Source organism: Macaca mulatta, chromosome 1 (genome assembly GCF_049350105.2).
Source record: "Macaca mulatta isolate MMU2019108-1 chromosome 1, T2T-MMU8v2.0, whole genome shotgun sequence".
In the NCBI taxonomy this organism is placed as follows: domain Eukaryota; kingdom Metazoa; phylum Chordata; class Mammalia; order Primates; family Cercopithecidae; genus Macaca; species Macaca mulatta.
Genome location: NC_133406.1, coordinates 118,878,451 through 118,892,279, shown reverse-complemented (window position 1 = coordinate 118,892,279; position 13,829 = coordinate 118,878,451). Strand labels below are relative to the sequence as shown.

At 44.2% G+C, this 13,829-nt stretch overlaps 1 protein-coding gene across 4 annotated transcripts in view; it reads left to right on the top strand.

The window, feature by feature from the left end:
• The first annotated feature begins 6,035 nt into the window (after positions 1–6,035).
• Positions 6,036–13,829, top strand: part of CHD1L (chromodomain helicase DNA binding protein 1 like) — a 54,893-nt gene continuing 47,099 nt past the window's right edge. For 3 of the 4 annotated variants that reach the window (XM_077949248.1, XM_077949238.1, XM_015149751.3), the window contains exon 1: positions 6,273–6,414. In XM_077949248.1, coding sequence (XP_077805374.1) covers positions 6,401–6,414 — 14 coding nt within the window. In that variant the 5' untranslated portion in view covers positions 6,273–6,400. Of the gene's footprint in view, positions 6,187–6,272; positions 6,415–13,829 lie in introns of those variants that run through there. The other variant, XM_015149756.3, reaches the window with a different exon arrangement.

The window sequence follows — 13,829 nt, the reverse complement described above, 5'->3', positions numbered from 1 at the left end:
TTTCAGAAGCACTCTGATTGTTAAAACCCTCTAATTAGGAAGACTAATTATACATGCCATTTTTGAGCAGTTTGAGGGGATAGAGGTGGGGGAACTTCCTTGCATCGAAGTTATAACTATGCCTCAGGGATAGATACATGTGCAACAGAACCCAGAACAGGTATGCTCATTTTTCAAACCTAAAACCCAGGCTTTGTAGGATTAGGGCAAAAAAAATGGCTTTGGATTCTTGTCAGTCAGAGGAGGAAGAAGGTCATAGAGAGTTCTTAGGGTCATAATTTTACATTGCCTAAAAATATTTTAGAGTAGGCTGAATCATGAGAAACATTTCGGCTTGACATGGTTATATTATGGAGACAACCTGTCCCCTACATGGAAATATTGTCCCGGGATTCTTGGGTTGTTGCCTTGTCAGACAGAAACCTCTGTGGCCATTGGGGCACAAGTTTTGCTCGAGCCTGTTGGGCTTGTTCGGTCCATTCAGCCTGGCAGGCTGTACTTGGCTTGTGCTACCAGCCTGGATCCCATGCCTGCCAAGGGCCAGCCAGATGCAGAGCAGAGAGGGGTATGTGAGCAAACGTGGGGTCCAGCTACTGTGCACAGCCAGGCATGCCAGCTGTGGTAAGGTGGGCAGCTCCAGGTGCCAGTATGGGCACTGACTCCCTGTGAGGCTGCAGCTGGACCAGATGTACCACAAGCAGCTTTCACGGCTGGCACTGGGGAATGCAGTGGTACCTGGAAGCTTGGAGATGCCAGGAGCTACAGAACCCCAAAGAGGGTGTCACAGCCCTGGCTTGGTGAGCTCCTAGGTCTGGGCTTCCCAAAGGGCTGCAGCTCCTCTCTCCTTCTCTCTTCTGTCCTTCTTGTTGCCCACAAGGTGGCAAACAATGGGCATGTTTCATCCCTGTTTGTGTTACAACTCTTTTTGGGTCCTGAGTTCTTGTCCTGCGTCCAGGTAGAATGAGGTAAGTGGACAAGTGGAGGGTGAGCAAGGTGAAGAAGAACTTTATTGAGTGACAGATGTGGGGAAAAGAAAGAAAGATCAGCCTGTTACTGTGTCTATATAGAAAGAAGTAGACATAAGAGACTCCATTTTGTTCTGTATTTGAGATGCTGTTAATCTGTGACCCTACCCCCAACCTTGTCCTTGCAAGAGACATGTGCTGTAGTGACTCCAGGTTTAATGGATTTTGGGCTGTGCAGGATGTGTCTTTGTTAAACAAGTGCCTGAGGGCAGCTTGCTGGTTAAAAGTCATCACCATTCTCTTAATTTCAACTACCCAGGGACACGTACACGGCCAAAGGTCGCAGGGACCTCTGCCTAGGAAAGCTAGGTATTGTCCAAGGTTTCTCCCCATGTGATAGGCTGAAACAATGCTGCTAAAAGGTTTATGGAGATGTTTGCATATGCATCTCAAGGCACAGCATTTTCCTTTAAACTTATTCATGTCACAGACGTTTTTTTTGTTCACATGTCTTACTGCCGATTTCCTACAATGATCCTATTGTCCTGCCACTCCCTTATCTTTAAGATGGTAAAGGTAATTATCAATAAATACTAAGGGAACTCAGAGACCAGGCCAGTGTGGGTCCTCTGTAAGCTGAGCGCCGGTCCCCTGGGCCCACTTTCTCTTTCTCTATACTTTGTCTCTATGGCTCATTTCTTTTCTCAAGTCTCTCGTTCCACCTAACGAGAAACACCCACAGGTGTGGAGGGGCAGGCCACCCCTTTCAACAGAACAGCTCAGAGGAGACCCACATTGGGTAGCTCCTCTCCACATGGTGGTTATCCCATTGAGTGTTCAGTTCTCAGCAAAGACGAGACCCTGGAGTGGATAGCTCCTCTCTGCAGCTGGTAGTCCCAGTGTCTACTCAGCTCTCACAGAGAGGAGACCCTGGAGTAAGCAGCTGCTTTCCTCAGCTGGTAGGTCATCATCATCTCCTCAGCTCTCAGCAGAGAGGAGACCCTGGGGTGGGTAGCTCCTCTCCGTGGCCGGTCATCCCATTGTCTCAAGTCTGACTGAGTCTGGGGCCTTTGCAGGCCTCAGAGGAGAGGAAGTGCACACCTACTGGTCCATAGGCACTCGGATAAAACACCACAAGCTCTCACTCTTGTCTTTGGGACCAGCATCCCAGCCTCCAGGCTTCAGGCCCCACCCAGCTTGAGGGTACGTCTTCACCAGTGACCTGCTCCCTTCCTGCCTCCTGCTGCCATTCATGGCACCCAGACTGTTCGTGCAAAGGGGCACCTGCAGGCAAGCACAGAGGCTGAGCTGCCCTCAGCACCCCCTCGCCCTCCCTCCCATGCTGGCACCCAAAGTCCAGAGGGGGCCAAAGCCACATGTCAGTGCTGCCTGGATGGGCGCATACCCAGCCAGGCTGCGACAGCACCCAGCCTCAGCTCCAACCTTGCTCTGGGAATGGAGCGGGTGCTGGGAGCAGGGAGAGGCCAGCAATGGGAGCAGACACCTCTTAGCCTGCAGGAACAGGAGGGGCCTTCCAGGGCCCCCATGAGTGCAGAGATGACCAGGTCTGCAGCTGTGGCTTGAGCAGCTATAGCTGCACCCAGGAGGGTGGGGCTCCTGCCTGCTCCAGGCCCCCAAAAGCACAGGGAGGCCCAGTTGGTGGACATGACTTGGGCAGCTGCAGCTGTGCCTGAGAGGGTAGGGCTCCTGCCTGCTCTCAGCCCCAAAGAGCACAAGGATGCCCAGGTCTGCAGCTGCAGCTGGGCAGCCACAGCTGCGCCTGGGGAGCAGGGAGCTCCTGCCCTGCCAGCTCAGAAGGAGGCAGGGCTTCCACCTGCTCCTGGCTCCCCCTGGCTCCATGGAGCTGGCAGCCCTGGTGTGCCACCCCCATTGCAGCTGGCTTCATGAGAGCAGCTGCTCTAGACAGGCCATCACTGCCATCAATATGTCACAAAAGTTAAATTTCCAGAGTTGGCAAACTCAAAAGCTTTCAGGGACTAGACAGGTAGATTGCATAAATGTTGTGCTGCTGGCTGGAGAACATAAAGAATGAAATTCTATGTGACCAATGTGATGGCACGGCACGACAGTCAAAAGGCATCTGGTTAAAAAGGGAAACACCATCCTTTCAAACAAAAAGACTGTGGGCAAATTTTGATGCCTACAATTTCTAAACAATGTTCTCGAAGATTTACTTGATAATATTCCTGTTTTACAACCTTACCTTTGATAGTAAAAGGGAGTAGCAATTCTCTGAGGTGACTGGGCAAGAGTCCTATGAAACCAACTTACTTTTTTTCTATACTTCTATACTCTGGTATATTTTCCCTGGCTTTCTGGGTTCTAAATTTATTACATGTTATTTCATGACAAAGAGGTATACTGGCATTAAAAGTCAAAATACAGTTTTTCATTTCTTGCAAGAAAGAAAACCCAAGTGTTTTTCATCCCAGCACAAAAATTTTCCACCCGTGGGCACACTGACGTAATTCTAACGTACAAAGTTCCAAGTTCATTTACTCAAGAGGTCTGAATAAACGTTCACTTTGCTCACAGCTTTTGTCCGATTTCCATATCTGACTCACTAGGTGCTTCCAACTGGTGCCCTGATGTTACCTAACAGAGCAAGGACATAACGAACAGCAAACATAACTTGTTTCTTTTTTTTTTTTTTTTTTTTTGAGACGGAGTCTTGCTCTGTCGCCCAGGCTGGAGTGCAGTGGCCGGATCTCAGCTCACTGCAAGCTCCGCCTCCCGGGTTCACGCCATTCTCCTGCCTCAGCCTCCCAAGTAGCTGGGACTACAGGCGCCTGCCACCTCGCCCGGCTAGTTTTTTGTATTTTTTAGTAGAGACGGGGTTTCACCGTGTTAGCCAGGATGGTCTCGATCTCCTGACCTCGTGATCCGCCCGTCTCGGCCTCCCAAAGTGCTGGGATTACAGGCTTGAGCCACCGCGCCCGGCCACTTGTTTCTTAATCTGTGCTTAATCCATGTTTGTTTTGGTAATGTTTGCACATGCTAAGTTAGCATTAATCTCATGGAGTTGCTGTTGCCAAAGGACATATCCTTTCTGTGGAGGAATAAAACAAAGAATTAACAAAAACAGCATGATTGTATAACCTGAACAATGAATGAAAAATGAGTTGAGACTAAATTTTATTCTGGCAGTTAATGATGACTCATTAGAAAACACTGGACCAACTTCCTAAACTTTCTGTGCCTTGATTTGCCCATCTGTGAAATGCACTCTCTGTACCTCAAAGTTATAACAATCATATGCCCTAGACTTTAAAATTGTCCCACAGGCACCTCATTCAAACATTCAACAATATTTATTGAGTGCATACTATGTGCCCAACACTGTTGGTACAAATCCAACACACGCCACCAGTTGCTTGGGCCACATCCCTGAAACCAACCATTGCTTTTCCATTTCTACCAGACGCTCAATCAGTGAATCCTATAGGCTCTATCTTTTCAATATCTAGTATCAGACCACTACTCACCACCCCACTATCACCATGCTGGCCCCAAAACTATCAACTTGTTGCCCAGAGTACTGCAATAGTTTCCAAACTGCCTCCTTGCTTCCATCCTGATCATCTACAGATCTCTTCATGCAGTATTCAGAGCTAAACCTTTCTATGTGTCACCTCACTGGCAGACCTGGAGTCTCTCAGTTACCTTTCTTAGCTGTATTTTAGGTACCAGACTCAGTATACCAACAGTCTACTTAGCTTATAACTAGGACTGTATCATCTGGTATTCTGTTACAACAAATGTACTTTAAGTTAAAAATAATAAACAGGCTTGTATTTAAGTGGCAAGTGATTGATATGGCTGCTTTAGCAGATAAGTCTACTGGTAGAATCTAGAGGGGAGGAAATAAGTCAAACATGGAGACCAAGATGCAAAAACCACTCATGAGCAGCCACATAGGACAGAGGTCCCTCTGGAGAAGCCACCAAAGGATATAAATCTGTCTTCAGGTTTGTTTTGAGAAAACACCCAAGCAGGAAAGCTGCTGTACAAAATTACTGTTGCCCCATTATGTGACTCTGTTTTACTTTTCTCTTAGCATTAATCCTACCTGATTTTTATTCATTGCTCTTCTCCTCCTTTTAAAATATAAGCTCCAGGAGATTAGTGGCCTCTATCTTCAGTACCATAAAGAGTGCTTGGCACATAGTACATGATTCAGTCAGTATTTATGAATGACTCAAGACACAAAAATAGCTTCATAAAACAGTGCTTTGCTTGAGTTTTTATGAATAAACCAAACTGAAGTCATCCCTTTTGTAGCTCAGAACGAATTTCTCCCTTTTGTTTTAGGGGAAGATGAAAATAATGGAGGGTGCAACTTTAACATGAGTTTACTGAAGAAGGAAGCACCAAGATTAACCTAAATGAGAATACTATTCTAATGACATTAGCCAGAGAATAATATCATTCCTGTACCAGTACTGCCAATTACCATTACAAGTCACAATATCTTCATTTACAATGTGAGGACAATTATAACATCTAATTATTGGTTATTGTGAGGGTTAAATAAGAAAACATACTTAATGCCCTTAGGACACCACCTAGAACTTCATCAATAGATGCAGCTATTTTGTTATTATCATATTTATATTAGTGATGTAGTACATGATAAATCCACTCAAAGCTGATGTTGAGTCACTGAACACATGGCCCCAATCTGCTCGCCATAATGCACTCGAGATACCCACTGCAACAATGACGTCTTTGGTGATTTTAATTTACTACTATTCAGAGGTTCCCAGTTTTGGCCTACAGGTCACAGGCAGTAAGAAATGGATTTCAGGGACTAAACCAACTTATCACAACGTAAACCGATCAAGGACAGTTTGATCTTGTCATGAATCACTGGAGGGCATGGAACAAGTCCTTCTCACTTCTACAACCCCCAGGGCCCAGCGGAGTATCTGACACATGATAGTCGATATTGATTAAATAATAAATGAATGAAGAGCATATGCCACCTCCTTGACGGGCAGTTCAGGCAACCAGACGCCCTGCGCGTGATCAGACGCCTAGCGCGTGATCAGACGCCTAGCGCTTCAGAAGCATAACTAGTGAGAACTGGGCGGCCCTTCCACTCCGCACTGCAAAAACTGCCTAAGTCAGAGGGTAACTGCACCAGCTCCGCTCCGGAAATCGTGGCAGGACGCGCCCTCTGGCGGCGCCTCGCTCGCAGGTGGGCCCCAGCGCGCCGCCGCTCGCCCCCGCGCGTTGGGAGGTTGGGAGGGAACTGCACGCAGGGGCGTGCGGGGCGGGGCCTCTACTGGCTCGATGGAGCGCGCGGGCGCTGCCAGCCGCGGGGGCCAAGCGCCTGGCTTCTTACTGCGGCTTCATACTGAGGGCCGAGCCGAGGCTGCGCGGGCGCGGGTGCAGGAGCAGGACTTACGGCAATGGGGGCTGACAGGTGAGCGGGCTCCGGGCGGACTTCGCCCAGGCGGGCCAACCTGTTGGGACTGCCTCTTGCGGGCCGGAGGCGCAGCGGGTGGGCCGCCCTGTGGGCTGTTTACCCGCCGGCGCCAGGGCCTTCCTTCGCTCCTGCCGTGGGCGGAGAGAAACCGCGCCCGGGCCTGCTGGCCACGTCCCCCGCCTGCGCGGCGCGCGGGGCGGCGGACGCGGGATGAATGAGGTCGCAGTCCCGGGAGCCAGGCCCGGCCCCCGGCCTGTGGAGGGGAAACATGGTGAGATCAGCGCCACCTGCAGGCCTCCGATGAAGAGTTGGACGGCCTGGTGCACCAAGGATGCTAGGCTTCCCGTTGCTGTTACAGTGGGTTTGGGTCCTGGCCTGGGGAGTTTATTGGTTGTTTCTGTAAAACGATCAACTAATCTCCCAGCTTCAGCTTCTCCGTTTACTGTGTGCGCGCAGTTATTGGAGAATTCGCCACTGATTAATTCTCCCAATCGAGTTACGTGCGGTAGTGAGCGGACAGACTCAAGCAAAGCACTGTTTTATGAAGCTATTTTTGTGTCTTGAGTCATTCATAAATACTGACTGAACCACGCACTATATGCCAACTTAGCTTGTCCGCTCACTACCGCACGTAACTCGATTTATTGACACTAGCCCTTGCGGAGAGTCTGCAAAGCGCGAACCTTGCAGGCCCCGCAGCCCTGCAGCTGCACTGCTGACGGTACTTACTGCAGCCCCAGACCCCGCCCTCTTCCCGGGTCTGCGCTGACTCGCCGCTGAACCCCCAGCCTCGTTTTCCTTATTTACAAGTGGGGAACGTAGTGTGTGCTTTGTATTAACAGAATCGTGCATCAGTAATAAGAATACAGTCGTTTATTCATTACTGATTAAATGCTACTGGGAGCGTATTCTTAGGCATTGGCTACAGAGATGAGCTAAACAAATATGGACCCTTCCTACCTAGAGTTTTAGACTAGTGAGAGTGCATTTAAAAGTATAAACAATAACTTAAGTGCTCAATACCATGAAAGAGTGAGGTTTGTCATTCTAGGAATGAAACAAAAGGTGCAGTTCTGTGTTCAGCTTAGAAGAGAGAAGGATGAAGTTGAATGGAGAGGATGCAGATGGGAAAGAGAAAGACCTCTCCTTGATTCCCGGAGTCTGTAAGAATTTGTGGCTGTAAGGAGTATGTATGCAGTTTAAGTACGAGCTTGTCGACTGGTCTTTTTATGTTTGACTTTATCTTAAGTTGATGTTTGTGGTGTTTGCCTATTTCCTTTCAAGTGTTGGGAATGGTTCTTTAAGAACTTGTGTGAGAGAGGGCTCAGAAAAGTGTGCCAGTTGATACTTAGCTGGGGATAATATGCCGGGAGAAACGTACATATGGGCAAGTGTTTTAGTGAAAATGAGGAGACAAGAGGTTGCAAGTTTGAGTGGATGGAATGGAGTGAGTAAATTCAGAATTAAGTAGGCAAATGTGGCAGCTTGGATAAATTGGTAGTGGAGAGAAGGAAAACAAAAAAGCAGGGTCAAAGGAATAGGTACTGAATATTATAACCTGAAATTTCTATTTCTATTTACCAGAATAAACTAGTATTATGAGAAACTATTCTTCATGAGTTGGTTAAAAAAATTCTTACTGCTTTTTTTTTTCTTTTGGTTACAGAAGTAGTACATATTTTCAGTAAAACATTCAGGGAAATAGCCTATGCATAAAGAAATAAATATTAATCTCCATAATCTCCTTACTGTTAACATGTTCTCTATCCTGTATAATTTCCTTTACTTTCTGGTGGAGGGGGAAGGTGCAAAAATGGAGTTTGATGTACATGCTTTTGGGAAGTCATAACTTTTTTTGTTTATCACTCAGTCTTCTTCAACGTCATTTTTAATGGTTACAGTGTTTCAGTATATGGAGGTACCATAGTTTAGACAGTCCCTCTTCTTGGTATTTATTTAAGTTCTTTTTTTTTTTTTGCTATTGTAAGTAACACTAATAAATATCCTTGTAACCAAGTATTTATTATAGCTATGGATGTTTAATTCCTGAAAAGTACTATTTCTAGAATAAAGAATATGCAAAATTTTTGCTTATTTCTCCATACTCTCAGTAACACTAGTATTTTCTAATTTCAGAAGTTAACATGTTATTGTATTGTTTAATTTAATGTTTATTTGGTTACCAATATTGATGGACATTTGGATATTCATCTTTGGATCATGAAATTACCTTAGGACCTTTTTGTTTCTGGAATATGCAGACCTATTACTTCTTGCTCTTTTGCTTGCTGTTTCACTACTTGTCATCTCCCTGACAGAAGGGCAAAAGAATCTACATCTGGAGGTTAAAAAACTAAAGACTACCTTTCCCAAACCCCACCGTAGTTTGGTTGTAAATGTGACTTGGCTTTAGCCAGGCACATGACTGTGGGAGATTTGGAAGGGGAAAGTGAGGGAAAGGACTCAGAGGGGTTTGCGTTTTTTCTGCTTCCCTCTTGGCTACTACCTCATGGGTCTCTGGGTGGGTACAGAGCATTCATTTTGTTACCACGGTTGATAGGTTCCTGGAGCTGACGGTATGGTGGCCTCCTGGTTGGTTCCTGGCTTCCAGGTCATGGAGGTAGATACTTCCTTGGTGTGCCTGTTCTGTGGTGCTTGATTTAGCAGTTGCACCCAGAAGATCAGCCTGGATGTTACTCCTCCAGCCCTTTCGACAATTTTGTGGTTATCTAATTCCCTGTATTACATCCTTTTCTGCCTAACCTACCAAGGGTAATTTCTGTTTTTTTGCTGTTGACTCCTAAGTGTTAAGTATTGTTATCTTTGTGGATGTAATTCCATATTATTTTTGAAAATTCAACTTTTTTTTTTTTTGAGACAGGGTCTCACTCTGTCGCCCAGGCTGGAGTGCCGTGGCCCACTGCAGCCTTGACCTGCTGGGCTTAAGTGATCCTCCCACCTCAGCCTTCTGAGTAGCTGGGACTACAGGCATGAGTCACCAGTTGTAAGAAATAATACAGAAAGATCCCATGTAACCTTTACCCAGTTTCCCCTCATGGTCACATCTTGCAGTGTGGTACACTATCACATTGTGTATGCTTGCACCGATGGTACGCTATCACAACAGGATATTGACATTGGGACAGTCAAATCCAGAACATTTTCCATCTCCACAAGGATCCCTCAACTTGCACTTTGATAGCTATACTCACCTCCCTTCTACCTCACCACTTACTTAACCCCTGGCAGCCGCTAATCTGTTCTCCATTTCTATAATTTTGTCATTTTGAAAATGATATGTGAGTAAAATCATACAACATGTAGCCTTGGGGGACTGGCTTTTTTCACTCAGCATAATTCTCTGGAGATTGATCCAGGTCGTTGCATGTATCAATAGTTTCTTTTTATTGCTGAGTAGTACTCCACAGCACAGTATACCACAGTTTGTTTTACCACTCACCCACTGAAGGATATCTGAGTTGTTTATAGTTTGTGACTATTGCCAAAAAAGAAAAGAAAGATACTGTAAACATTTGTGGATAGATTTTGTATGAAAATAAATCTTCATTTCTCTGTAATAAATGCCTAGGAGTTCTGTGAGTGGGTCATATGGTAGTTGCATGTTTAGGTTTTAAAGAAATTGCCAGACTTTTTCCAAAGTAGCTGTACTATTTTACATTCCCACCAGCAATGTATGAGTGATTGAGTTTAGATTCTCTGCATCCTTGCCAGCATTTGATATTGCCACTTTTTTATATTGACTATTCTAATGTATGTGTAATGGTATCTCATTGTGGCTTAGATATGAATTTCCCTATTGGCTAATGAAATATGTAACCTCTTTGATAAAATGTCTTCTTCTGTCTTTTGCCCATTTTAAAATAGGATCCTTTGTTGTTGTTTTTTTTTCCACTGTTGAGTTTTGACACACTCTAGTCTTTATATACTCTAGATACTGGTATTTTCTCAGATATATGTCTTACAAAATATCAGGGGAAACCCCGCCCCTGATATTCAACGTGGGTTCTTTTCTATTTCCCTAAGCGTTGTCTGGTCTGAGAAATAAAGGGAAAGAGTGCAAAAGGAGAAAATTTAAAGCTGGGTGACCAGGGGAGACATCACATGTCGGCAGGTTGCGTGATGCTCCCTGAGCCGTAAAACCAGCAAGTTTTTATTAGCAATTTTCAAAAGGGGAGGGAGTGTACGAATAGGGTGTGGGTCACAGAAATCACGTGCTTCACAAGGTAATATCACAAAGCAAATGGAGGCAGGGCGAGATCATAGGACCACAGGATGGGGTGAAATTAAAATTACTAATGAAGTTTTGGGCATGCATTGCCATTGATAACATCTTATTAGGTGACAGGGTTTGAGAGCAGACAACCTGTCTGACCAAAATTTATTAGGCGGGAATTTCCTTGTCCTAATAAGCCTGGGAGCGCTACAGGAGACCGGGGCTTATTTCATCCCTTTGCCCTCGACCGTAAAAGGCAGCCACCCCTAAAGCAGCCATTTCTGAGGCCTACCCTCAGGGGCCATTCTCTTTCTCAGGGATGTTCCTTGCTGAGAAAAAGAATTCAGCGATATTTCTCCTATTTGCTTTTGAAGGAAGAGAAATATGACTCTGTTCCGCCCAGCTCACCAGCAGTCAGAGTTTAAGGTTATCTCTCTTGTTCCCTGAACATTGCTGTTATCCTGTTCTTTTTTCAAGGTGCCCAGATTTCATATTGTTCAAACACACATGCTCTACAATTTGTGCAATTAACGCAGTCATCACAGGGTCCTGAGGCGACATATATCCTTCTCAGCTTATGAAGATGACGGGATTAAGAGATTAAAGATAGGCATAGGAAATCACAAGGGTATCGACTGGGGAAGTGATAAGTGTCCATGAAATCTTCACAATTTATGTTCAGAGATTGCAGTAAAGACAGGCGTAAGAAATTATAAAAGTATTAATTTGGGGAACTAATAAATGTCCATGAAATCTTCACAATTTATGTTCTTCTGCCGTGGCTTCAGCCGGTCCCTCCATTTGGGGTCCCTGAGTTCCTACAACAACAAAAGTTTTAAATTTTGGCTAAAATTTATCAATTTATCAATTTTTTTTCTCTTACGGATAGTTTTCTTGTGGTTTGGTGTCAAATATAAGAACTCATTGCCTACTCCTAGATCCTAAGGAGTTCTTCCCTAAAAGCTTTACAGTTTCTTATTTAAGTCCATGATCTACTTTGAGTTAATTTTTATTGCACAAATTTTGATATGTTGTATTTCCATTTTTATTTAGTTCAGTGTATTTATTTCCCTGGAGACTTCCTCTTTTGATGGACTGTTTAGAAAGAAGTGTGTTGTCTAGGTTCCAAGTGTTGAGAGATTTACCTCTAATGTTTCTGTCCATGAATTCTAATTTTATTACATTGTGGTCAGAGAACATACACTCTACAATTTCAGTTCTTTTAAATGTGTTAAGGTTTTCTGGCTCTCCTTTAGTTTGGATATGGATTACTTGTTCCCACCAAATATCATGTTGAAATTTGATCTCCAATGTTGGAGGTGGGGTCTAGTGAAAGGTGTTTAAGTCATGGGGGCAAATCCTCCCTGAATAGATTAATGCTGTCCCTGAGCGGGGAGCAGAGAGAGTGAGCAACTTCTTACTTTTTAGCTTCCAGAAAGCTGGTTGTTAAAAAGAGCCTGGCATTCCCCACCCCTTTCTTCCTCTCTCACCATGTGATCTCTGTACATGCCAGCCCCACTTCCCCTTCTGCCATTAGTGGAAACAGTCTGAAGCCCTCACCTGAAGCAGATGTTGGTGCCATGCTTCTTGTACAGTCTGTAGAGACATGAGCCAAATAAACCTCTTTTATTTATAAATTATCCAACCTTGAGTATTCCATAGCAACACTAAATGGACTAAGACAGGCCCTGAATATGTTGTATGGTCCATGGCACTTGAAAAGAATGTGTATTCTCCTGTGTTTGGGTATCAGCAGAGCTTCATTCCTTTCTGGAGGCTCTAGGGGAGAATATATTTCGCAGCATCCAGAGGCTGCCCACATTACTTGACTCCTGGCCCCTTTCCTCCAACTTCAAAGCCAGCAACATTTCATCTCGTTGATCCTTCTCTAGCCAGCTTCCTCTCTAACCACAGCTGTTAAAGATTCTCCGAATGATGCATGTGATTAGATTGTATGTCCATTGCATTATCCAGGCCCACCTGGATAATTCAGAATACTCTTCCCATCTCAGGCCCCTTAGCCTTAATTATATGTTCAGAATGCCTTTTGCCATGTAAGGTAACATGCTCACTGATGCCAGGGTCAGGGCTTGGACATCTTTGTGAGGGCCACTATTTTGTCTACCACTTCATCCTTTTACTTTTCACTTATTTGGTTATTTTTGGGTTGAATTTCTTGTAGACAATTTATAATTGGGTTATGTTTAAAATCCACTCTGGAAGTCTTTGTCTTTTTTTTTTTTTTTTTTTTTTTTTTTTGAGATGGAGTTTTGCTCTTGTTGCCCAGGCTGTACTACAATGGCGTGATCTCGGCTCACCGTAACCTCCTGCCTCCCAGGTTCAAGTGATTCTCCTGTCTCAGCTTCCTAAGTAGCTGGGATTACAGGCATGCGCCAGCACACCTGGCTAATTTTGTATTTTTAGTATAGAGACAGGGTTTCTTCATGTTGGCCAGGCTGGTCTTGAACTCCCTACCTCAGGTGATCCTCTTGCGTCAGCCTCCCAAAGTGCTGGGATGACAGGTGTGAGCCACTGTGCCCAGCCAAGTCTTTGTCTTTTAATTGGTATACTTATACCATTTATGTTTCATGTAATTATTACTGTGAGCTTGACTCTGCCATCTTATTTTTATTGTTTTTAATTTATCTGTTTTTGTTTTCTTTTTCTTGCCTTCTTGTGAATTATTTGAACATTTTTTAGAATTTTAGTTTTATTTACAGTGTTTTTTAGTTTATCTCTTTGTATAGCTTTTTAGTGGTCGTTACAGGTATTGTATATAAATGTATGTGTGTGTGTATAAAATCACAGACTACTAATACTGTCATTTTACCTATTTGAGTAAAGTACGGAAACATAACTTCCCTTTATATAAACATTACTTCCCTAAATATTTATCTTCCCTTTATATTTTTAGCTTTACCTTCTGTTTATAATTGTCTTAAATATTTCCTTTATATACCTTTAGAACCACATCAGACACTGTTATAATCTTTGCTTCAGCTGTCAAACATAATTTTAAAAACTCAAGAAAAGGAAAACCTGTTGTATTTACACATATTTTTGAATGCTGCATTCTCACATTCTTCTTGATGTTCCAAGGTTCCATCTTTTATCATTTCCTTTTTTTTCCAAGGGCCTCCTTTAGCCATTCTTTGAGGGTAGGTTTGTTGATGATAAA